General features: G+C 45.5%; 1 protein-coding gene and 1 long non-coding RNA gene across 2 annotated transcripts in view; both read right to left on the bottom strand.

Moving 5' to 3' along the window:
• The window catches only part of LOC144411363 (uncharacterized), a 244,779-nt gene that overhangs the window by 148,692 nt on the left and 69,591 nt on the right, over positions 1-26,496 (bottom strand). The window lies entirely within an intron of this gene.
• Positions 1,256-6,899, bottom strand: c8h19orf44 (chromosome 8 C19orf44 homolog). Its single transcript, XM_078107566.1, has 12 exons — positions 6,761-6,899; positions 6,394-6,525; positions 4,925-5,425; positions 4,663-4,830; positions 4,424-4,551; positions 3,779-4,283; positions 3,246-3,558; positions 2,892-2,956; positions 2,358-2,751; positions 2,153-2,236; positions 1,744-1,910; positions 1,256-1,448 (listed from the first exon to the last, which is right to left on the bottom strand). Exons 3-12 carry the CDS (start codon positions 5,036-5,038, stop codon positions 1,359-1,361), a joined length of 2,028 nt encoding a protein of 675 aa, XP_077963692.1. The 5' UTR covers positions 5,039-5,425; positions 6,394-6,525; positions 6,761-6,899; the 3' UTR covers positions 1,256-1,358.

Here is a 26,496-nt window from a genome sequence, read left to right as displayed (position 1 = left end):
AACGTCAGTGAACAGCTGGGGCGTCATTTATAAAAGCTTGCGTAGGATTTGCGCCAGAAGTGGCGTACGGATGAAACGTAGGACGTGCGTACGCACAGACATATTCAGACTTATCAAACCGTGCGCACGCACGTCCTGCGCAGTTTTCCCTTAATAAATCACAATCACTTCTAAATGCAGCGCAGCTTTTGCGGCTTCATGTCACGCCCATAGTTGCCCATATATAGTCTGTGGAACGCCCACAAATGAATATTCATCGATTGCGAAATCATGACAAACACTGAGAGGAAAACGAAGAAACGTAACTTCACTCAGTGTGACGTCGAAATGATCATGAAAGGAGAAGTCTAATGCTTTTTGGAGGGCACAGTGTGGACGTCACTAATGCCAAAAGGGCACTCGAGTGGCAAAAGGTTGCAGAGCAGCGCTGCAGCCTCACAACCTCGGGCCGTGGCCGAAATAAAGAAAAAATGGTCTGACATCAAAGTGGATGCAAAAAAGCGTTTAGCGCGCCATCGCCAAAGTGTGTCTGCCACGGGGGGGGGGGGGAGAGACTGGCGGCAGTGATTGGGGATCGGGGACAGGGTCTGGACCAACATCGGCGTCAGGAGGTCGAGGCACGTTTGGAAGCTGTGCCACATTATGTAGCACAGCACACGCAGCACGATTCCACACACGTTTTCAGGAGTAAACAACAACCTCCCTCCAGTGCAGTCGAGGCAGCGCCATCTGCCCTTCAACAGGCCGATGGTGCGCTGCACTACAGCGCGAATCCTTCCATTTGCCACATCTTCTAAGAGCGCAAGATCAGCCATCAGCGTCATTACGCATTGTGACGGCATCATGGCCATTTATTACCGTCCGTTTGATTGCATCTGACAAGCAACAGCTGTGTTTTGAGGATGAATTGCATAACATGCCGATATTATTGCAGAACATATTTCACTTTTCTTTTTGAAAATGTGTTAATTTGTATTTTTGTTCAAACGGGTGTTCGTGTTATTTATGAGAGGCAGTATTGGCATTTCTTTTACAAAAGTCTAGTTTTACACACTTTAACACACGTTCGGAGTCCGATTCCTTGGCGTGAGGAAGCTCTAAAATCTACTTAAAGTATAAAAGTAACCTTAATAAAAAAACTAGTTGGACCTCATATAATTGACACGACTAAGAAATAGAAGCCTAATTAAAACCTGATTAGTGCTATGAGGGAGATTTGTTTTAATCCCCTTATAATGAACAAATATCCCAATTCTTCCATGTTAGAAAAACAGTATTTAATTATTAATAAAAACCTCTTAACATAAAAAGGACATGACAAATTCATCGTCAGCTGCTCAGGAGTCCCTTCAGCACCCTCACAGGGGACGGTGGTCTCTCATCTCCTGCAGCAGCTCTTCTAAGGCTTCCTCCATTTTCAGTTTGGGACGTCTGTGTATGCGAATGTACTGTGGAAAGGACACAATAAGTGTGAATTATCAACAGGCCATGTTTGAACAGGAATTTAGAATGTAAATTAATTTAAAAGGTCATTATTCTGTGTCAGGGTACGGACTGATTTTCCCTTATTTGAATGGCACTTCAATCACAGTGAACATGCAGGGAAAGTGTTTATCCCTCATAGTGACGACTATGTTGGGAACATGTCTCCTCTTTTTATTATTGGGACAGAACTGGAACCGGTTGGAATTATTCACAGCTGACTAAACACCACTACGTAATGTCTTGTTGTGTAATGTTTGCCTCCTTGGTGTCCTCCAGCGTGGTGTATCTGTAGTTCGCTGGTCCCAGGCTCTGCACCAAGCTGGAGTGAAGGCGATGCCTGCTTTCCATGAGCCGCCTGGTCATGGCAAGTTGCTGTTTCAGCATTTCATTGAGTGCAAAAACAGCTCGGTTGGAGGTACTGAGGGCTGACACACACACACACACACACACACACACACACACACACACACACACACACACACACACACAGTGTTGAATTAGAGAGCAAGCTGAATTTAACTTCATCCTTAAACACAAACTAATACTGCAGCGTTACTATTTGGATCCAGTTGCAGGTTTAACATTTGTGCTAATCTCTTAACACCAACATAATCGATTTAAGAGAATACTCAGAATACTCTAGCGCAATAGTTTCAATGAGTCTTACCTTCCACCATTTCTGCACTGAGGGTGTAAGCTCCCACAGGCGTGGGATCCATGTAAGTCATTCTCACCGGGGGGGCAAGAGCACCTACAGGAGGGGGGGGGCAGACAAATGAATCCTGATGACTGGAGCTACTGTGAGGAAATGTGACAGTGGGGGTCCAGATTACACACCTAAAATGTACAAATGCCACGTATGGCAAACTTACCGGCGGGCCATGTGTAAGCCAGAGGATCATGCTGAGTCTGTACTGCTGTTTCTTTTAAAACCTTTCTAGGTGAGTTTGGCCACCTCGACTGGCGGGATGATATCCGGCAGTCATGTGACACAGAGGATCTTGAGTCATCGCTTTTGGTGAGTGGTTGACTGTGACCTGAGACGGTGCTCGAGTAATCGTCTTGTGTCCTCCTACGGGACGTGTTGGAATGCACCAAGTCCGGCTCCCCTCCAGCTCCTCGCAAGTGCTCTGAAACGCTGTAATCCGGCTCACTGTCAAAGTCACTTTGGTAGAGACCGGCGTCCTCTTCCTCTACCTGCAGCTCGTCTTTCTTCTCCTTCGATTGGGGCTGCTGCTCTTGATGTCTGTTGGGGGATTCTTCTCTCTGTTTAAGCAAAGGGAATATACCAATAAATAGTTAAATTCTCTTTGGAGAGAATTAATGGTCCATGTTTTTTTAATCTCATGATACACACAACTCATCTCTAATTGTAAACTTTATTTTACCAAACTTAATGAACCCACCTCTTCTCCTGGCGTGTTCTCAGTGAATCCAAGGTCGTCCAATGTCATCACATTTATCTTGAAGTCTGCAATAGCACAAGATCATTAAAGAATTTCATAAATTATAGAGTATATCCAGTGTCAACGCATTATTTAGTGTGCTTCTACAATTCATTCATATAAAAAAATTCATTATTCTAACCCTACATAGGGAGGATTTCTGTACCTTGTTGTCCAGCTGGGATGCATGAGACAAAGCACGAGGAATAAAATATAATGAACCAAAATACAACGTTTCCGCTCTCACTTTTAAGTCCTATGGACCTTTGACCTTAATTACCACAACACTAAAGGCCCTGATGTAACGTCTCTCACCTCCAGAGGTAACAGCACTCGTCTCACTCTGGGGATCTCCCAAGAAGAGCTCCTCCAGAGAAAGCACCTCCCCGCGGCCTGAGAAGGAGGAGAGGGAGCGCTGAGGACTCCCCTCCCTCCCTGGAGGAGGTGAGGAAACACAGGGAGGAGAGGGAGGTGGGGAGGGCACAGGGGGGCTGAAGAGGGCCTGAGCCTCTCCAGGGAATCGAAAAGGAGAACTGTGGCAGGAAGGAGAGGCGGCGCCGCCGGGTGGTGCTGTGTTTAAGGACGACGAGGGAGGGACGACAGCGGGGGGAGGTGAGGAGGGGACAATCTGTAAGGGACAAAAGCATGAGTGAATGTCAACCGAAGGGCTTCTGTTTCTCTACAGTTGTGTCCAACTTCTGTTCTATTATTAACGTTATATTTCTTTGTAATGAAAGGGAAGTTGTTCTAAATAAAACGTTGTTTCACAAGCCTGAGGCTCACTGAAAGTACCAACAAATACGGCATGTGCTGACTAAAATAGCCCCGTCCTCAAAGTGTAAAGGTACCTTGTCTGCTGTTCTTATGGAAGAGGGCCTCTTAGACATTGAGAGGTGGTTTATTGAATCCAATGTGTCCCCAAGAAGTTTCCTCGTGTCCTCTTCATCACCTTCCAGACTGACACCACTCGCTACTCTCACTGGCTTTGTCTCCAAAGCCGCCAAAGGAACTACAGTATCAGCAGCTCTGGACCTGGACCTGACACCAACATCAGTGCCTTTTGGTGGCCGAGCACCAGCAGCAGCATCAAGCGTATTAACAGTTACAGGCGTCTTGTTCTTGAGGAAACGTGACCCCCTCAGGATCTGGTCACTGTTGGACTGTACTGAGTGTTGCACAGGGGCCTCCAGGTATCGGGCGGCAGGGGAGATTTCCTCATCTGAGGTTAGATCCTCTGCAGGTTTTGGCCCCTGTCTGGCATCTCCCTGAACCTGCTTGCGGATGCGTCTCTCAATCTGAGCCAGTTTACTCAAAGCAGCAGCCTGGGAGCGCCGCTGGTAAGATGGCACATTTCTGACCAAGAGGGATGAAGGTGGAGATTTAACACAAAAAGCGGCTAATGTCAATATTGGAACTGAGTTCAGTTGGCAGACAAAGATTCACTTGATCTAATCCATCGATCATTAATTTATCTTACGCACACAGAACCATACCTGGGTCCAGGTGCCTGCTGCCTTTGGCCCTTACGGACAGGTGACAGGCTGCTACTGGAAGCAGCTGGTGGAGCCTTCTTTAAGAACCTGCTCCCTCCTCCACCCAGAGGGCGCTCAGGTCTGAGATCCTAGCAGAAAAAGACCTTCCTGGTGTCAAATAGGGGTTGAAAACATCCCACTGTTCATGGTTTCTAAAGGGCCGTTGCATCGGTTTGCAAAAGCTTCCACAACCCTTTTACCTCGGTCAGAAGCCGTTCTCTGGCCTGGCTCCTGCCGGCAGGAGCAGCAGAGCCCTGCATGGTGTCCCCTCCATGCTCAGCCGCTGAGCTGCCCGAGGACAGGTCGCTCAGACTAGACAACAAAGGGTTTGTGTTTGAATATTTGGTTTTCAAAGATCCACCAGCAGCCTTAAGAGAAAGGTAGACAAGACGCGAATGTTAGAAAGCAGGAGGCAGCGAGACACTCGGAGACTCGGGGACATTTTTGAAGCTTCAGACTCACTGCTGTCCCCGTGGACCCCTGGACGGACTCAACGTCCCCCCCGCTGCTCCTCCTGGCAGACAGCAGCGCCCGAGATCGGTCTAGAGCCGACCTTTGACCCCCTCGTTTCCACATGGTTAGACCTGCTATGACGTCATACACGTCGATATATAATAACTCTTTAGTGACCGTCAGCTACATATTAGCTCCCCGTGTTTAGGGTGGTTTCACCACGCGCAGTAGCCTCAACATCAGCTAGCATGTGGCTAAGCTATGGATCTAACTGACATACGAGCTGCCACAATTTCACAGACAAAAGGTAAATTATCGATTGATAAAACGCCTCGTGGGTTCGCCGGTCTCTATCTGTTACACGCTGCCTGCTTAAAGCACAGCGTCCTCTCGGCGTCCCTCGTATCCATGCAAGATGCAACAGCGGCTGTTTTCTTCTTCTTCGCCAAAATAGAGGGCAGCTCCGTTCCTCTTCCGGGTGATAGCGCCTCCAGCTGTTCAGCACACGTCCTCGTTTGTACAATGTCGCGTAAAGACAAACAAACCGGTATGGAAGACAAAAAAAAAGTATAAATAAATGCATGAATAAAAGTGTAAATAAATACAGGAACAAAAACAAGTGCTAATAATGAATGAAAAGATATGTATAAATACATTTAAAAAATAAATGCATTCATAAATACTGGAATAAATAAATACATTTATAGATAAATGCTGCAATAAATACATTATATTAATTTTAATTGAACTCTAATGCTGATAAATGTAGTTAGAAATACACTGTCATTTTCAATGTATTGTATCTTATTTTTGGTTATTATTCAACAATCTTGTTGAGTGTGTGTGTGAATTTTATTTTGTTAAATTTGCGGAAATAGCGTTTCATCTCTTCTGCGCCTCCTAGGCTTCCGTAGTTTTTTGTAGTGTTGCTCTATTGGAGGTAAGTTGAGGGAAAAATGATGTCGCACTATTTCGCTATGTTCTTAAAAATATAACTTAACATAAGCAACCATTACCGTGGGTAACATAACCAGTTTTCAGCTGTGGTGCGTCATTATTTTAGACGATGGGGTGGTGATAAAAGTATATGTTTAGTCACTGTTTAATTTCGCGTCGTTTGTACTGTAAGTGTTTACCAGAACCAGCATCCAGTCTCTCCATATTTGTCCTTAAGTTTATATAGATAGATCGAATCGGTATACCTAGCAGTCGAGTGTAACGGGTCTTCGAGATGGTTAAGTGATATATGTCCTTAATATTAGCTATAATACGTTCAATAGAAGGCCATAGAAATAACAGTATAGGCTAGTATAAATCACAGAAGTCCAAATTCGGCTACAGGAGCTGATGGTCAGTAACAACACAGAAACATAAGTTTAAATTTGGTGCAGGTACCATGTATTGCAAAATAATAAAAAAAACTATTTACAAATAGAAATAATTAAAGAAGAAAAAGAAAAGAATCCCAAAATATTTACAGACTGCATATGCCGCCCTCGGTATATGCGCTCCGATACACCTTGGCAGTTAGACGAACTCTTTTCTGACATCACAACTCTGAAGACAATGGTCCGTTGTCCACAGGTTTATTGACATGAGAAAGAGTAAAACTAAAACACACAAAAGACATAATAAATACAAATGAAGTGCATTTTCTTCGACCGCTACTTTATATATTTATGCTTATTTACTTTGTTATTTATTAAGTCATATGGACTTTAATGACAACCATAGCAGTGCAGTTACCAACCCGAATGACTCAATAGGCCATGTGCACAAACTAAACATTGTCACAAAAATAATCACCTGAGATGATAATGAACAATAAAACAAATCAATACGTACCAACGATGCTATCAAAAAGGTATAGGATGCATGCAGACTCAACTGGATTGAAAAGCTACCAATACAAACAGCAGTTCTGAGCCATATTCTTCATTGACTTCCTGGTTCCTGTCACCTGACAAATTACATCACATTTCCTGTTTTCAAAATAAAACATAGCATTGATTTAACGTTTGTGACAAAACACTCCCCGCTTGGCGTGAATACACGCCACCCAATAAATCCTAGACAGTTCACTCCACTAGGCCTCTGGGGGGAAAAGAAGCACTATATCAGAAACAGGCCTAAGAAAGAGTTTAGTCACTCCTGTTCGTGCGACCTTGATCTCGACCTTTCGTACCTTCCCGTCTTCGCTGGGGAACGTCTGTGTTACCAGTCCAAGAGGCCATTCATTTCTTGGTGCTTGACTATCCTTGAGGATAACAACACTTCCTGGGTTGATGTTTGGATGAGCAGAATGCCACTTCTTGCGTGCCTGTAGTGTTGGGAGATATTGCTTTCGCCATCTGTCCCAGAAGGTGTTAGACAGATGCTGGACCTGTCGCCACTTGCGCTTGTAGAGGTCTGAGACTCCAAACTCTCCGGTAGGGGCAGTCAAGACATTCACCTTTTGCGTGAGAAGGGCAGCTGGAGTGAGTATAAATGGATCCTCAGAGTCGGTTGTCACAGGAACAAGAGGTCTGCCATTTATAATGGCTGTAACTTCTGCCATGAAAGTCACCAGCACCTCGTGGGTAAGTTTGTCCTTCAGCTGAAGGAACATGGCGTCCAGGATTCTCCTTGCAAGACCAATCATTCTTTCCAAAGAACCGCCAAAATGGGAGGCGTGCGGAGGGTTAAAGGTCCACGAGCAACCTTGACCTAACAGGTAAGTCTTCACAGTTGTGTTGTCAATGTTTGAGGGTATTTTCAACTCCCGGCAGGCGCCTACAAAGTTGGTGCCACGGTCCGAGCGGATGTGTTTGACAGGGACGCGCACAGCAAGAAAGCGCCTTAGCGCGTTGACGAAGCTGGATGTGTCAAGGGATTCTATGACTTCAATATGAACCGCTCGTACACTCATGCACGTGAAGATTACGGCCCATCGTTTACTGTGTGAGTGGCCTCCCCTTGTTCTACGTGAAGAGACACTCCAAGGGCCGAACACATCAAGCCCAACATTCGTAAAGGGAGGTTCTGTTGAGAGACGGTCCGCTGGAAGACTGGCCATCTTTTGGATTGTAAGTGGGGCTCTAAGCCTTCTGCAGGTTATACACTGGTGGATGATGTTGCTCACCTTTCTTTTACCACCAACTATCCAAAAGCCAGCTGTACGGACGGCCCCCTCCGTAAACAGACGACCTTGGTGATAGATTTGTTCGTGGTGATGCTTGATGAGTAATGTTGCAACCTGATGTTTGCCAGGAATGATCACTGGGGTCTTCTCGCTCTGAACAAGGTTTGCATTGTGGAGGCGGCCTCCGACTCTCAGAAGGCCGAGTGCATCAATGAAAGGATCCAGATTTTTGAGAGGACTACCTTTAGGGATCTGCTCATGTTTTTGGACACATTTGATCTCTTGACTGTAGGCTTCCTCCTGTACTGCTCGAATGATGATGTGCGATGCTTGATTAGACTCCTCACAATTGAATCCTGTTTTGCAGTGATGCCAGCCCTTACAAGGGCTGTTCTTCAAGGTCCTGTTGAAAAGGCGAGCTATGTGTATGAGGCGAATAATGGCCCTGAGTTAGCGACTTCCAGGATGAGAACCTTGCGAATCGCTGAGAACCGAGCTGGTTGGATGTTGTCGTAGTGCTCAAAGTGGATACCAGAGGGCGAATGTCTGAGTCTGCACTCGGGTCCACAAGTTCATGGGTGCTCTCTGATGTACTGGTCTCCGGTGTGTACAGAGATTTGGGCCCGCTCAGCCAGTTTGTGTCATTCAAACGGCCTGCAGTGACAGCACGTGTAGCGTGGTCTGCGGGGTTCTGTTCTGTTGACACATAGCGCCATTGATCTGGGCGAGAGGCTCTTCGGATACGCAATACCCGGTTACTTACATACACATAAAAGCGCCTGGTTTCATTAGAAATGTAGCCAAGGACCACCTTGCTGTCTGAGTGGAAGGTTGTAGCATCGAGCTGAAGGTCTAATTCTGTCGAGATTAGGTCTGCTAACTCCACTCCAAGCACTGCTGCGCAAAGTTCCAGTCTCGGAATTGTTTGCTCAGGACGGGGGGCCAGCTTGGCTTTGCCCATTACAAATCCGATATGGTTATTTCCAGCAGAGTCAGTTACTTTTAGGTATGCCACAGCGGCAATAGCTTTTGTGGATGCGTCAGAAAATACGCACAATTCCCTTCTGACAGCTGTTGCGGGGGAAGTTGTAGTGTAGGCTCTGGGAATAGACAGCTGGGACAGTTCTGTTAAGGATGTTCTCCACGATGTCCATGATTCCTCCATTTCTCGAGGCAAAGGCGAGTCCCAGTCACCTTTCTCAGTTCTTAGCTCTCTCAGAATAGCCTTGCCTTGTATTGTGACTGGCGCTACAAACCCTAGAGGATCGTAGAGGCTGTTGATTGTTGACAAGACACCCCGTCGAGTGTTCTCTTCTCATCGGAGACGCTGAATTGGAAGCAATCGGTCTCGAGGTCCCAATTGATCCCTAGACTACGCTGCATCGGCAGCGCATCTGCACTGAGGTCAAGGTCTTTAAGGTCTTTTGCACGATCTTCAGCCGGAAAGGCCTCCATGACCTCCTTGTTGTTTGCTGCAATCTTGTGTAGTCTTGCACCACAAGGTTGGATTTGGAGAGAATATCCTGTGTTTTTTCAGCAAGTTGACTGCAGCTTCGACTGTGGGTAGGGACTTTAACCCATCGTCTACATAGAAGTCACGCATCACAAAACGTTGGACGTCAGGGTCAATGTGGAGTTCACTGACCTGAACAGACTGGTGCAATCCATGAATTGCTACTGCGGGTGAAGGGCTATTTCCAAAGACGTGGACCGTCATTCGATACTCCACAATGTCTTTGGAGGGGTCGTTATCTTGGAACCATAGAAAACGTAGGAAGTTCCTATCGTCTTCCCTCACTGAAAAACAATAGAACATCTGCTCTATGTCCGTTGTAAAAGCGATTGCTTCCTTTCTAAAGCGCAACAGTACACCGAGCAGTGTGTTGTTCAGATCAGGCCCAGTCAACAGCACGTCGTTGTGTGACACACCGTTGTACTGGGCGCTGGAATCGAAGACTACTCGGATTTGGTTTGGTTTTCTTGGATGGTACACCCCAAATATTGGCAGGTACCACTGTTCTCCACCCACACTGGGAGGAGGGGCCAGCTCAGCGTGACCGTTCTTGAATATCTTGTCCATGAAAATGAGAAAGTGGTCTCTCATTTCCGGCCTCTTTTCAAAGTTGCGCCTTAGCAACTTGAGACGGTTCACTGCCTGTGGCCTGTTGTTGGGGAGCCTTTGACGTGGGCATTTAAAGGGTAATGGAGCTACCCAACTGTTGTTTGCATCTTTTGTTAGTCCATCTTTCATTATTTTCATAAAGGAGATGTCCTGGATAGACGGAGGAATGTTGTTGTCGTCTTTGGCCTGCTTGAATATGTTATGTCCTAGGCTGTCAACATCACAGTTTGGTATCTCCACAAAATGTGGTTGGAGGTGGTTTGTGGCCTGGGTGTCACTGTAACTTTCCTTTACCCGGAACACGTTAGGACATGGGACAAAGAGAGTGGGGCGTCCCCGTTCTGTGGTGTTAGTGTAGAAGGCGCTGACTGTTGGTGGCTTATGAACGCGACCTAGACACACATTGCCCACGATGACCCATCCCAGATCCAACTTTTGAGCATAGGGCAGGTTGTGTGAGCCATTGACCTGTTTGCGGACCTTATGAACCCTGAGAATATCCCGACCTAAGAGAAGCATAATTTGGGCCTGTGGGTCGATCTCTGGGATGAGGTGTGCAACTGACTTTAAGTGTACGTGATGAAAGGCTGCATTTGGAGTTGGAATCTCATCTCTGTTATTTGGAATGTCATCACATTCTATGAGGCTGGGTAGTGGAATGCTGACGGTCTTATCCAAAGATTCCACAATGTAGCCACTGGCCCTTCTTCCTGTCGCTTTCTTTACTCCAGCACATGTTTTCAATGAGTAAGGAGCACTTGGACTTTGGTCATTGAAGATTTTGAAGAACTGTGAACGAACTAGTGATCTGTTGCTCTGTTCGTCCAGGATCACATACATTTTCACTGCTTTGTCAGCGTGGCCGGTTGGATACACTTTCACGAGGGATACTTTAGAACAGGATCAGCCCGTCATGTCTCCGCCACAGACATCTGTACATTTGGTGGCGACATGGGGTTGTGGAAAGCTATCCTCCTCCCCGCCATGCTCTGTAACCGAGTTTGTGTCTTCAACCCAAGGTGCAGGTCCAGGGTGAAGCGCTGTGTGGTGTTTTTCACTTTTACATTCATAACATCGAACATTAAATGTGCAGTTCCTTGCAATATGTGATGATGAAGCGCAGCATTTGAAACAGATGTTATTCTCTTTTAAGAACGTCTTCCGGTCTGCAATGGGCTTTTCTCTGAATGCACGGCATTTGCGTATGGGGTGAGGTTTTTTGTGGATTGGACACAGTTGTTCACAGTCAGCGAATTTTGTTGGGGGTTCCCTAGGACCAGAGGTATCTTTTGGAAATATCTCTGTTTTGTGAACAGAGACTTCACGTTGTCTGTTTGGCTTCCAAGTTGTTTTTTCTGTCCTAAGAGACATGTCTGAGGAAGAGAAAAAGTTGAAACTTGGGTCATTTTTGACACTAGCTTCATGGCTAACAAAGTTTACAAAGCAGGCAAAGGGAGGATATGACACGTGATATTGCTGCTTGTAGAATGCCCCAACTGACGCCCACTTTTCCTGCAGACCAAAGGGGAGCTTCTGTACAATAGGGTTAACGCCTCTCGCTGTATCGAGGAAAGAGACACCGGGCAGGTCTCCTTCATCTTTGGCTGACTCTAGTTCCTTTAAAAGATCACTCAACTTTGTTAGTTTGGAATAATCTCGATTTGTTAATTTTGGGAAGGCGTCAATACGTTTGAACAGAGCATCTTCTATTACTTCCGCAGAACCATAAGATTGTTCTAGTCTGTCCCATATCGTAGCCAAGCCTGCCGCTGGATGGATGATGTGTATTGCTCTTATGTGCTCGACATGTTCTGATGACTCTTTGCCGAGCCATTTAAACAGGAGATCCATTTCCTCGCTTGGTGTCAGGTCCAACCCTCTGGTTGCGTTCTGGAAAGAACGTTTCCAGGCTCTGTAGTTCTGAGGGCTGTCGTTGAATTGAAGCAGGCCTGTTGCCACAAGCTCACGACGAGCAAAGTATCTTACAAAGTCGCTAATGTTGGAGTTTTCATTATTGTTGTTTGAAGATGTGGGGTAGGATTTAAGAGCGGGATGACTTTTGTCGTTTTGACGTCTAAGACCTTGCTCAGGAGTAGCATTGCGGTTGTCAAACCGAACATTGTGTGTCGTGTGGACCTTCTCATCTTCGTAGATGTAAGGCTGCTGTGAGGTGAGGCGAGTTGGTTGAGAAGCTGCATTGTGGCTTTGTGTATGATGGGAAAATATATTGGCTTGAGCCGGATGGAATGAGTCTGCTTCAGGTTTGATAGATGAAGTTGGAGTTTCGTAGTTTTGGCTTGGCTCTCTTTTTGCGACAACACCATCATCAAGCAGCTGAGCGTCTGTGTTTAGTGATTCAGCTTGGTCAATCACATATTGTTCTGTGCGTTGTGCAGATTCCAAGTTTGACATCAAACTTTGATCAACTTTGAACATTGATTTAACGTTTGTGACAAAACACTGCAGTTGAACCGGTTATATTTAAGTGCACTTTGTAGTAGTTGTTCAAGTATGCTATAATATAAATTACAGCAAACACCACACAAAAACAAGAGAAAAAGAACCGCGCCTGCAATGGATGTATACAAGACCAGCGCGACAACCCACAAGGATTTTATGGAATGTTTGTATGGAGTAGTCCGTAGGTTATTGTTCATCAAGTGAAAAGATGTGTATGTGGGATTGAAGCACTAGTCTATGGAGGAGTGTGCGGGGAGGGGGGCAGGTTGTGGACAACCTTCCTACCAGACTAGTAGGATGGCTATTCAGTGGATGCTACACGGATGGTAGGCTTCCAGCAATGGTAATCCAGCTCGCCATCATTCGTCTACAGACAGAGAGGAAAACCTGGCCTGTAGTGCCACAACAGGACCAGTAAATAACAATAAGTTGGAACTAAGCATTAACATTAGCTCATTCCACACTCAAATATCATTTCCAGGTGCACACAATTTCTAAATCATTACAAAATAAATCACTAAATGTACAAACTACAAATAGACATTAAGTGCATGACAACTCAATCAACAATACAGTGTTAAAGTTGTATTGCCTGCAAAGTTCAAATAAATTCAACAGTACGATAATCAACTTTCCTTAATACATGTAAACACACGTACTGAAACCAATATATTTGTAACCCACAAATGCAACCATCACGACCACATAAAATGAATCAAAACCAGTTGGTAAACATTTGATTAATATGTTAGCTTTGAGCATGTAGTTCATTCATTCAGAGTACTCACCAGTTCCTCTATGTAAACATATGGCAACCTGATGACGGTGACGATTCCCTGCAGCCGCTAAGTTATTCTAAAAGTTATAATGATATGTTTTAATCTCAAAGAATAAATCAAGCACCAGAGTAAATTGTTTGTTGAACACAAACCTGTCCACAGCTGCCGATCAGCTTCCCCACACCTCTGAATGAGGAAGACGGTGCAGCCTAGTTTAAACTCGTGCTCTACTGCGCGATTGGCCAAGCACAGTCACGTGACTGGGGTTGCGCGAGATCGCATCTTAAAGGGCCAGGGGACGGCAAAACCAATATAATATATTGCCAGATTTCAACCTGGGTTACACAAGCTCTGAGTAGCCACCGAGAGAAATTGTTTGTATGTGCGTTTGAATGCGTGTCTCACAGATTGGAGTGCCAGCACCATGAGCGAACATACGAGTTCACGTTGGTCTCGTCTTGTATTTGACAGAGACGAAAAGAACTATGAACTGTGGGAGACAAGGTTTTTGGGCCATCTGCGGATGCAGAAATTGAAGGACACAATTTTGAATACGCCTGCCGATGGTGCGTTAGAAAACGCACAAAAGTTTGTCTCTGGTCATGCGAGAGGCAGTGGATGACGGGCGTGGAGCGCTCTGGATTTTGCGCACTATTATGCAGGCAAGGGTAAGCCCCGCATTGTATACAGAACTGACTTCTTGGCAAAAAATGAGTAGTGAGAGTGTGACTGATTATGTGATACGCACCGAGACTTCAATCACAGCTCTTCATAATGCTGGAGAGGTTTTAAGCGATGGCCTATTGGTTGCAATGATTTTGAAGGGTCTGCCAGAATCATTTAAGCAGTTTTCCATTTTTATCACTCAAGGTGATGAGACTCTCCCTTTTGCGGAGTTCAAGACTAAGTTGCGCTGTTATGAGAGCACTGAAAGTATGCGTACAGCTGCGGCCGACGATAATGTCATGGGGGTCCGTGCGCATCCAAAGAGGGCTGCCTCAGCAGGCGCAAGTGCGCGCAGCACATTGTGTGTTTCCGTTGTGGCCAGAGACTGTCAGAGTGGTCAACAGCGGTACAGCCAGGGCGAGAGTACGGCACGGCGAGGAGGATGGCGACAGCGGGACAACGCGCGCGGAGTGTCCGAGGAGACTGATGACAACACCTCGCTTGTGACCAGCGAGCCAGGGAGCGGTGTCACCAGAAAGGGCCCGATGGTGGACACCGGTGCGACGTCGCATATCATCACTGACCTGGCAAAGTTCAAGAGCTTCGATGACCAATTCCAATTCAAGACGCACAGCGTGGAGCTGGCCAATGGCACAAGCTGCACGGGGGTTGCGGAGCACAAAGGAGACGCTGAGGTGTGTCTGGTCGACAGCAGGGGGCGGCGCCTCAGTGCCACACTGAAGCAGGCGCTGTACATCCCCTCGTATCCACAAGACATCTTCTCCGTGAGAGCTGCAACTTCCGGTGGGGCAATGGTGATCTTCAAGGAAGGAAAAAACATCTTGCATTACAGAGACGGTACGCGCTTCCCGATTCATGAGCATAACAGACTGTTCTATTTGCTTACGGTGCCAGTAAACTGTAAAATTACTGTGATGATCAATGTATGCGCTGTCATAATGTTCAGACCTGGCACGAGATTTTGGGGCACTGTAATTTTGATGATGTCTTGAAGTTGGAGAATGTTGTGGATAGAATGTTAATCGGGGTAAAGCGTCCAAATCCATGATATGTGAAGTGTGTACTCAGGGCAAGTTCACTCAGAGCAGGAACAGGAAGCCTTATGCGAGGGCCAAATCAGCCTTAGAGCTGGTTCACACTGACTTGGCAGGCCCCATTGACCCAGAGTTCAAGGAAGGGTATAGGTATGCACTTTCCTTTACTGATGACTATTCAAGTGAAGTGTTTGTGTACTGTCTCAAGCACAAGAGTGACCTATAGAAGCCACAGAGAGGTTTCTAGCCGAGACAGCCCCATATGGGAAAGTGAAGTGTTTCAGGTCTGACAATGGTACCGAGTTCACAGGGCAGGGTTACCAAGCCCTACTGCGTAGAAATGGAATTAGACATGAAACATCAGCACCATACTCACCACACCAGAATGGCACTGCCGAGCGTAACTGGAGAACCCTTTTCGACATGGCTAAATGTATGCTCTTGGAGAGCCAGTTAGCCGAGGAGCTATGGCCGTATGCGGTCCAGACAGCAGCAGTGGTGAGGAATAGATGTTTCAACAACCGCACCAGAGAGACACCTTACTTTGTGCTGACGGGAAGGAGACCTAATGTCTCCAGGATGCAGAAGTTTGGTACTGTGCGTTATGCCTACCGGCAGGACAGGAAGAAGCTGAAGCCAAGGTCTGACAAAAGCATCTTCATTGGTTATGACAAGAACAGTCCAGCCTATATGGTCTACTACCCTGCTAGCAGGAAGGTGATGAAGCATGGACTGGTGAGGTTCATGTCCTGTGTTGAGGGACAGCAAACTGATGACATGTCCGACGATGACAGTGGTGTGCAGGCTAGCCCAATCAGACCAGACCCTGACAAACCCGAGCAGAAGGACATCCCAGAGGCTAGGCCAGGTCCAAGCCAGATAGGCCTACAGATGGGTGAGGTCAAGCCAGAATCCCAATCTCCACGGAGATTCCCTGCTAGAGAGAGGAAGAGGCCAGACTTCTATGGGATAGAGAGTGATGCGGCTCAGATCAACATTGATTATTGCTACAGGATGGTTTGTAATGTACCTCAGACGTTCAGAGATGCCGTGACTTCATCCAACTCAAGAGAGTGGGTAGATGCAATGTGTAGGAGCCGCATTTCAGTTTGTCATGTATTAAAATAACTAATTTTTTGTTCTTTTTTATTTGTGTTAAAAGCAAAGTGTGCCCCCTACAGGAGAGGCGGGCGCTCCTATAAGTTGATGCGAATGGCGCATAGGTGATGAAAGGAAACGGGTTACGGCAGATACCGTCTTTTGACCTCGGCCTCAGCCCTGTAACCACCCTCGATGGTTATTGGCGTCATCGGGCATCCAAACCAAATATAACATCTTTATTTCATGTCTCTTTTTTTCAATAAATTTCAAGCAAGCAAACAGAAATTGCTTCTGGTTTTCTACATTTACTCTGACCACCTTACCTGAGGGCAAGAAAGCAGTGGGAGGTAGATGGGTGTACACTCTCAAAACCAATGTCGATAGATCTGACAAGTACAAGGCCCGCTATGTAGCCAAGGGATACAGTCAACAGATGGGTGTAGACTATGGAGAGACCTTTTCTCCTACTACCAACCTGACGAGTGTGAGAGTGTTGATACAGAAAGCTGCCCGGGAGGATCTGATCCTACATCCGATGGACGTTAAAACTGCCTACCTACATGCACCAATTGATTGTGAGATTTACATGGAACGGCCAGAGGGCTATGTTGTAAAATCTCAGACAAATGAGAAGATGGTGTGTAGACTAGAGAAGTCACTATATGGGCTTAAACAATCAGGTCTAAACTGGAACAAAATGTTTCATGACTATGTGAAAACATGTTTGTACAGAACCCAGTCGATCACTGTGTGAGAGAGAAGCGGAACATGACATGGTGATCATACTGATCTGGGTTGATGACCTGGTTATTGCAGCCAGTAATGAGAGCGCTTTAAAATCCGTAAAAGAGATGCTTACTGTAAAGTTCCAGATGAAAGATTTGGGCAGACTGAAGAATTTTCTAGGTATCACTTTTGACCAGTGTAATGGATGTGTGGCCATGTCACAGCAGAGCTATGTTGACAAGCTGCTTGACAGGTTTGATATGCAGGATTGTAAACCCAGGTCGACACATTGTGAACCAAAGCTGCATTACACTGATGGTGAGAAGTTATGTGACCCCAGAAAATACAGAGAGGCAGTGGGTAGCCTAATCTACCTAACCTCATGCACCAGACCTGATCTGAGTTTTGTTGTAGGCAAACTGTCTCAGCATTTCAGTGAGCCGACAGATGAGCAGTGGACAACTGTAAAGCGTGTACTGAAATGTTTGAGGAGCACAAATGACAAAATGTTGTGTTACAGAGAATGTGATTGGCTAAGGTTGTTTGCTTACAGTGATGCAGATTGGGTAGGTGATGCAACTGACCAACGCAGTACAACTGGTTATTGTGTTAGTCTGAGTGAGAATGGTCCCCTTATTTCCTGGAAGACCAAGAAGCAGCCAACTGTAGCACTGTCAACTTGTGAAGCAGAGTATATGGCGTTGGCCGCCACCACACAAGAGTGTCTTTACTTATCTCAACTGCTTGAACATCTTGATAACTGTCTGTATGATGTACAGTACCTAAGATTTAAAGATAACCAAGGTACAATTGCATTAGCCAAGAATCCATTCAGCAGACAGCGATGTAAGCACATTGATATAAAACACCATTTTGTGAGATCAACTGTTAATGACTGTAAAGTAGGTTTGGAGTATTGCCCAACAGACCAGATGGTAGCTGACCTGATGACAAAACCAGCTACTAAAGCAAAACTACTTACTTTTTCCATGCTCCTGTTTGGGGTATAGCCAGTTATGTGCAGTTGGTTTCCGTTTTTGTTTATGTTGTATGATTTATGGTTGTCAATTATGTGTGATCAAGTGGGGGTGTTAATTGACAAACCTGATGGTGCTCCCAATTATTGCTGATCCATGTCAGGTGAAACATTTCACTGTCTGTATAGGCTGATGCACCTGCACAAAATAAACCCCTTGAGTGTTTACCAGAACCTGCATCCAGTCTCTCCATGATATTTGTCCTCCAACGTTTATATATCGAGTCTGTATACCTAGCAGTCAAGCTCTGATTAACAATGGCTATATTGAGATATTTCGGTCCAGACCAATGCGAAGACAGACGGACATATTTAATAATTACAGATTGTGGGTATTTATCTGGGTGATGATTCATTATAGTCATTATAGATTCATCAAAATTTGATTTAACTATTTTACACGACAACAGAATAAATACAAATAAAAAAGATTCACTTTTTCCCATTAAAACAGCATCTAGACATTTATGATGGATATTGGAACTTTTATTAAATATTATCAGAATATAAAAAATGGGGGAAAAAGCTTTTGAATGGTCGATGAAGCAACAAGTATGTGTTCATGAGGACGTGGCCGAGCATGTGCCTCTGCTGTGCTGTCTTTTTTTGCATCCTAATTGTCATATAGTTATACAAGGGGTTAATTGACTTATTACCCTAGAGAAGAAGCAGGCAGAAGCCTCCTGTGAGCCAATCTTGATGGTCATATGAGACTTGGACCAGAGGACCAGAGGGCATATTATACTACTCATACTTTATTTAACTTTAACTGTATTGCTTATTACTTCTGTTAATTATTAAATTCTTTATAATTTTAAACTCGAGCCAGTTGACTCTTTATGACTTCTCGTCTCAGAAAGGGCGAAGGTAACAGCAATAGTCCTTGATCAGAAGTTCAGAACTATACAAATTCCAAGCTGTAGAAGGACTGAGACTGAGTAGACTTCGTGCATGACTTGTGTTTCAACTCTGCTCCATTTAATAAGCATTTAATAATGCGTATTGCTGCACACTGCTTAGAAAATGGAATGAATGGTGTGAGATGCATGTAATGGTAAAAATATGTTATAACCTAGTCTTATGCTAAAAGAGTGATTATTGTCTGTATTAAAGCGATGTGCACAAGCAGAAAGAATTAAGGCCTCCATATGCAGGCTGTGTCTGAAGAAGGGAGTTAACTTGCTCTCACACAGACGCTCAAACAAAGAAACTGTGTGTGTTACCCTCATCTTAACCTTGGTTCTTATCTAAACTTGGTTTGCAGCTTCTCGTACCTGGCACTGAGGATGGCCTTTACATGTGTATAAAAACTCAGCACTTTGACTACTTGGTGACGCCATTTACACCGAACGCTGAAATACGTGCTTGTGTATTTGACTTCCTGCTTGCAAGCAATAGTTAGAGCCAGATATATCTGCGGAGAATTGCTCATGTACTCTTTTTCTCTTCTAAATAAATGTTAGCTTTTTGACTTGATCAACGTGTTGTGATCCTTCTCATCAACCAACTTTAGGGGATTGGAAATCCCGACAATTGGAAACATTGGATAACACACATATCTCCAACTTGAAATGTCTTCATTCCTTTTTGAATTTATAAGATAAGATTGAGGTGCAGAAAAATAAGAGACGTTCAGAGACAACACACAACCAGGAGAATCAAGATGCAGTGCCGCATGTGTCGTTAGCTCTGCATCCCAAACATCAGGCTAAAGAAGGTCTGATTACAAAACGGGCGCTGCTGCTAGACGACTCGGTATGCACACAACTGCCTGATGTTTGTTTTTCTCCCTCCGCTAAAATATACAGAATTACAGGGAAAGCAACTAACTCTGTTATTTTAACACACAAGCAGGTGTCCAGAGACCACGGACGCGAAAAGACCGACCATCCCTGCACAGCAACCCTTCTTGAGAAACTTCCAGACTACCTCTGCTCAGAAGGTCCGACTGACGTAGGTTTTTGTAATGCATGTAAACCAGTGACGTTTGAAGTTCATGACGGTCCTCCCATTGGGCAACCTCAATACCCTCACAAGCCAGCCGCTGCAGAAGGGATCAAAGAAACTATAGAGGGCCTCATTAAATCAGGTGTATTGGAGCCCTCACAGTCCGCCTGGAACACTCCCATTCTTCCTGTGGAAAAGACAGGGACTGGTAAATATCGCATGGCATATGACCTCAGAAAAATAAATGACATACTGGTAACCACTACAGTACCTGTCCCAAACCCGTACACTGCATTGACTAGTCTAACACAACAACAGCAATGGTTCACTTGCATTGATTTGGCGAACGCGTTCTTTTGCCTGCCGTTACACGAAGATTTACGAGATGTGTTCTCATTCACGTATGGGAACAGACAGCTACGTTATACTCGGCTACCATAAGGGTTCGTGCTTTCGCCAGGTATCTTTAACCAAGTGTTGAAACAAGCGTTAACAGGGTGCCCCCTGCCAGAGGGCACGACATTATTCATATATGTAGACGACATCCTCCTCGCATCCACTTCAGCTGAATCCTGTTTGGAAGCAACAGACACCGTCCTACGCCGGTTGGCCAAAACAGGTTTTAAGGTCAGAAAGTCTAAGTTGCAGGTCGCCAGAAGACTGTCATACATGTTGGTGAAGTTTGTGTTTGTGTTTGTGTCCTGTCTCACGTCTGATTTTGATACTTCCAGTTTTATTGTGGCGTCTAAACCCCCTCTCGTTTCAGGTGCCTTGCCCTTCCTCAGGTGTCTCCTGTGGATTGTCTCCCCTGATTCCTAATCGTCTCCTGGATGGATATGGATACAATAAGTATGGATACTTATTGTCTGTGTCTCCCTTTGTCCTGTGCCAGTGTGTCTTGTAGTTGTGCATGTCCACACCCGCGTTAGTATTGTGTTGTGAAAGGATCGTTGTATTTTGGTATTATTAGATATATGAAATTATTGGAATAAATCTCCTGCAGTCAAGCCTCTCTGCGTCCTTGTCCTCCTCCCCGGCTCCGGCCTGACTGACAAAGACAGGTTTCATTTTTAGGTAGAGTACTGTCGGGAAGCTGTGGTGGAAGATTTTGCACAGACAATCGTTAAGTAAGAAACAAAGGCTCGGAGTCAAGTATGTCTTTTCTCCGTTTATTTACCTTTGACCATCTTGTTGAGTATCTACAGCCAGGGTACTGGGAACATCTTATCCATGTAAGACACGTCAGTTCTTTGACCGTGTCCTTGCTCTCCCAACATGCTAAAACAAAGGTGGTCATAGACATAACAAACACTTTGTTCAATCTCTCTACAGCTATGACGCTGGAAACATCTAATCCAAGTGGGAGACATCAGTTCTTATGTCGGGGCCTTTGTGATCTAACCACTTGCAACTAATAAACTGGTTATACAAATGAAGCATTTAAAAGGGTTACATATCATGTTCCCATTACAAAGCGGCTCAGGGCTCTCGGCCGATCACAGGTCCAGTATTCTCATCATCCACGTCCACAAAACGTAAAAAAATGCTTTCATTTTTTGGCCTAACAGGGTTCAGTAGACAATTCATTCAGATCTCACTCAAGTTCTGCGTGCGAAGGTAAACGAGAAAGGGATGCGAAATCTCACTGCTAATCTTGAATGGGACCAGGGGGCGTTTAACAAGCTAAAATCAGAACTGGCACAGGCCGCGGACCTTGCATTACAGGATTACAGCGCACCGTTTTACCTGGATGTTTCTGAAACAACAGGGGTTGTTAATGGGGTTTTGTTTCAGAAAAAGGGGGGTGGTAAAAGGAAGGTGCTTCTGTATAGCAGTGTCATGTTGGATAACATGGAAAAACGACATGAATGCACACAACACGCAGCAGGAGTCGCAAAGCTTGTAATGAAAACAGCACACATTGTCATGGGCCATCCACTACATGTGCTAACAACACACAGCATAGTAGCTTACGTAAATTCACAAACTTTTACGATGACGTCACTAAGACAAAGAAGGCTGAATAAGCTGTTAGAAGATCCAAATCTCACCTTCACACATGAAGGCATCAACATGGCTGATCACATGGGAAAGGGAGAACCACACCAGTGTGAATACAAGGTGGAACTGGAAGCGAAAGTGCGAACAGACTTAAAAGGCACACCACTGATACACTCTGATTGGCAATTGTTCACTGATGTAGGCTGCTTTAGACATCCACAGAAGGCGTTGCAGTCGGTTTACGCGGTAGTCAGAAGCCATGGGGCAGGGACAGAGGTGCTGGAAGCAGTAAGGATTTGGGGAAGTCAGTCAGCTCAAAGAGCGGAGGTACTTGCATTGATAAGAGCATTAAAGCTGGCAGAAGGGAAGGCAGTAAACATCTATACTGACTTGGCGTATGCAGTAGGACAACAGTGGTTAAGAGCTGGTTTTCTGACGGCTGGAGGAAAACCGATTAAACATGAACAAGAAATGAAAGATTTGGCGGCAGCCTTGGCTCTACCTAGCACCGTGGCTATCATTAAGTGCAAAGGACACAAGAACTCCAACAGTATGGTGGCCAAGGGAAACTAGGCAGCAGACCAAGATGAGGTCACAGGTTTTTTCTCAGTTTTTTTCTTTCCTCTTGCCGGTGTCTCGCCGGTCGGCGTCTCTAGACGGCAAGGTAAATGGAGACACGTTCTCCCGGCTTCCGAGGAAGAACGGCAATAAGCCTAGTTTATGCTTCTGCGTTTTCAGAGCGACGCAGACGCAAGACCCCCCTGGCTGTGGGGGATGAGGTCGGGCACGGCAGTATCAAGTCGGCCTCGCGAGTGAACGCCGCCGCGGTCATCTTGCTGGACCAGGTGGAGAAGGTGAACCGTGTCGTCGAGAAAGGCCTCATGGTAAATTAATTGTTTGAACCATATCCATCCATGTCATCATTCTGATACAACATGGTGTACCTATAATGTGTATGTATTACACTGTACATTTACATTTGATAAATGCACTACAGGCGATATAATGGTCTCAGAACATTTTAATGTTTAGTAACAACAAATGAATTAGCTATCTGGCTTTATGTGTCCCTCGTTCATACATTCTGCACTGTCCTTGTCAAATAAATACTGTGATGTCTCGGAAGGCTGGGATCAGGAATCAGGAAACATTTATTGCCAAAATATGTCATACATACAAGGACTTTGATTTGCCGGTTGGTGCGTGACAGTAGACAGTATAACAATAGACAACAAGACAGCAGTGTACAAGTAATAAAATAAAATACTAATGCTATGGGTTAGTGTAAAATAAGAGAATGAAGTTAAAGTTGAAAATTAAAAATATTTAAAGAAGTAAAAATATAAAGTGCACTTAGCGAACAAGTCACAAAAGTGACGCTTAAGAAATGACAGTAAAGTGACATGTGCAAAATGAAAGAAAGTGACCGGTGGAATGTCAGAGTCAGTCAGTGGGGGACCGGCTCTGTTGATGAGCCCGACTGCCGACGGGAAGAAACTGTTTGTGTGGCGGGAGGTCTTAGTCCTGATGGACCTCAGCCTCCTGCCAGATGGAAGGGGCACAGACAGTTTTTGTCCGGGGTGAGAGGGGTCGGCTACCATCTTTCTAGCTCGCTTCAGAGACCTGGAAGCGAACAAGTTCTGCAGGGACGGCAGATTGCAGCCGATCACCCTCTCTGCAGAGCGGAGGACACGCTGCAGCCTGCCCTTGTCCTTGGCTGTGGCTGCAGCGTACCAGACGGTGATGGAGGAGCAGAGGATGGACTCCATGATGGCCGTTTAGAAGTGCACCATCATCGTCTTTGGCAGGTTGAATTTCTTCAGCTGCCTCAGGAAGAACAACCTCTGCTGAGCCTTCTTGGTGATGGAGCTGATGTTCAGCTCCCACTTGAGGTCCTGGGTGATGATGGAGCCCAGGAAACGGAAGGAGTCCACAATAGTGACGGGGGAGTCGCACAGGGTGATGGGGGAAGGTGGGGCTCTGTTCCGCCGGAAATCCACAACCATCTCCACTGTCTTTAGAGCGTTGAGCACCAGGTTGTTCTGGCTGCACCACGACACCAGATGGTCAGACTCCCACCTGTAGGCGGACTCGTCCCCACCAGAGATCAGTCCAATGAGGGTGTTGTCATCCGCAAACTTCAGGAGCTTGACGGACTGGTGACTGTAGGTGCAGCTGTTGGTGTACAGGGAGAAGAGCAGAGGGGAAAGAACGCAGCCTTGAGGGGAACCGGTGCTGATGGTCTGAGAGGCTGAGACATGTTTCCCCAGTTTCACGTGCTGCTTCCTGTCAGACAGGAAGTCTGTGATCCACTTGCAGGTGGAGTCGGGCACGTGTAGCTTCTCAATCCTGAAAACAAAATGAATATCTATGCTCTGCGCTGGTGCAACACCTTCAGGTTATCCAGGGGGGACCTACTGCAACTACGTACAGAGGGAAACCAGTCCCACTGAGAACAAGGGAAACCAGTCCTACCGAGCACTGAGGGAAACCAGTCCCATTGAGCACTGAGGGAAACCAGTCCCACTGAGGGAAACCAGTCCCACTGCGCACCGAGGGAAACCAGTCCCTGCTGCAACTGTGGAGTCTCCATGAACACGAGGCACAGCAGGACCCAGTACAGGTGTGAATTCATTCAGTCATTTAATTTTTACTGTGACCTGACTTTCCTACATGGGACAATGCCAACATGAATCTGCCCTTATCTAACATTAAGTTCCTTTGTATATTATTAATAATATGGGGAAGGTTCATTCAAAAGTGCACGTATCAGAACCGTAATGGAACTAACAGAGAGGCCTGGACATCCTTATTAGTCTGCATATCATGGGCACTTGCTAAAATGTTGTGATCAAACGAGGAACAGTGTTTTAGAGAGATCATTATAAATCTTAGCTCTTTGTTCCCTATATATTAATTCATCAGATCTCTGGGATTGTAATCCATCTCTTTCTGATGCCATAGCTGTTCATATTCATCCAAAATCCAAGGAAGTTATAACAAGTGATATTTACAACAAGGTTCTAAATAATAAACTTAACTGAAAATGTCTCAGGTTGGAGTTGACTGGGCCGTGTGATCATCGTCGGCCTGGTGTTCTGATCCCTAAAGTTCAGCTGCAATGCTGATGTGCCCCTGTCCAATGTGTTGGATGTCTTTGTACAAACTGTATGCATGATAAGTTAAAGTTAAATAAAAGCTCTGATTAGGCACAGATTTGAGGAACTGCATTCTTATTTCCCAAACTCCTTTATGTTTCTCATGAATAAAAAGATCAACACAAAAGTAAAAAATATTTAAGGTTCTTGGTTCTGCAAAAAACTAAAGCAATGAACGCCGCACGGCTATCTAACATTTTAATACAACGTTAGTTGTTACAGGAACTTACAGTTCTCAAGCTGCTCAGCCACATGCCGCCCGGCCGAAGCCACGAGTGCTGCTAGCGGCTTTAGACGCACTCTACAGGAGCGATGTGCAGGGGATCGATTGCTTCTGTCTCGCTCCTCTACTTGACCAATTCTGCTCAAGCATGAGGTTCGGACTGTCTAAGCTCATTTACATACGGACACAGAAATACAGACATAAATAAATTAAGAAATACAGAAATGTAGAAATAAATTAATGTAGAAATAGATTTAATTATGTTCTGTTTAGGTATCAACTTATATTATTACATTTATTTATACATGTACTTAAGCATTTATTTATAGATTTATTCATTTATTTATTTATACTTATTTTTTGTTACCGATAATGGGTGCGAGAAAACAGAAAACAAATATAATCCCCATCTTCAAATAGCTGCGGCACTGGTCCTGTTTAAGAAGGGCAAAAAATGACTTAGTATGAATAAATGCATGGATAAATATATGGAATGTGTTTGTTTACAACCTGTTAATTTATTTATTGTGGCAACCCACGGGCGCAGCACTCCGGACAGCGCATCAAGAGAGCAGCACCAAGGGCACGGGCACCCACGAGCAAGAGGTCAGGTGACCAAAAGGGGAAACACCCCGCCCCCTCAGGAGAAAACGAGCGGCCCAGCTGCAGCTCGTAAGGCTGATGAAGATTGGCCACACTATAAAAGACCAACCAGTCCAACGGCCCAGGGGACAAGACGTGAGTAAAAGCTGGCTTCGCGACGAGGTTTGTTTGCATGAGTGTTAAAGCCCGTTTTTTGTGCTTCCTGCAGGAAGGAGACCGAAGGCCGAACAAACCCGCTGAACCGCACCCTCAAAAGAGGAAGAACCTAATTTTTCCTTTTTTCGTTACTTTGTACGTTGCAATAAATTGTACCCTTTTCGTGTGCAACTAGATGTGTATCTGAGTCCGGTGATTCCACCCACACCCGTTGGTTGCCACATATGGTGGAGGATGCAGGCATCTTTAATTCCACCGCTGTAACCCCGAAAACCAAGGACCACGGACCATGGGAGAAGCAATGGAAGCCGCAATGGCCAAGCCCAGGCGCAGCAGGTACAGAGCATGGCAGCCCTTCAGGGGACATTCGACAGGCTGGCCGAGAGCCTAACCCCGAGGGCCCCTCACGCTTCCGGGGTGCCCAGGT

The sequence above is a fragment of the Gasterosteus aculeatus genome, chromosome 8 (assembly GCF_964276395.1).
Source record: "Gasterosteus aculeatus chromosome 8, fGasAcu3.hap1.1, whole genome shotgun sequence".
Classification (NCBI taxonomy): Eukaryota; Metazoa; Chordata; class Actinopteri; order Perciformes; family Gasterosteidae; genus Gasterosteus; species Gasterosteus aculeatus.
This window is presented reverse-complemented; position numbering and strand designations above follow the sequence as displayed.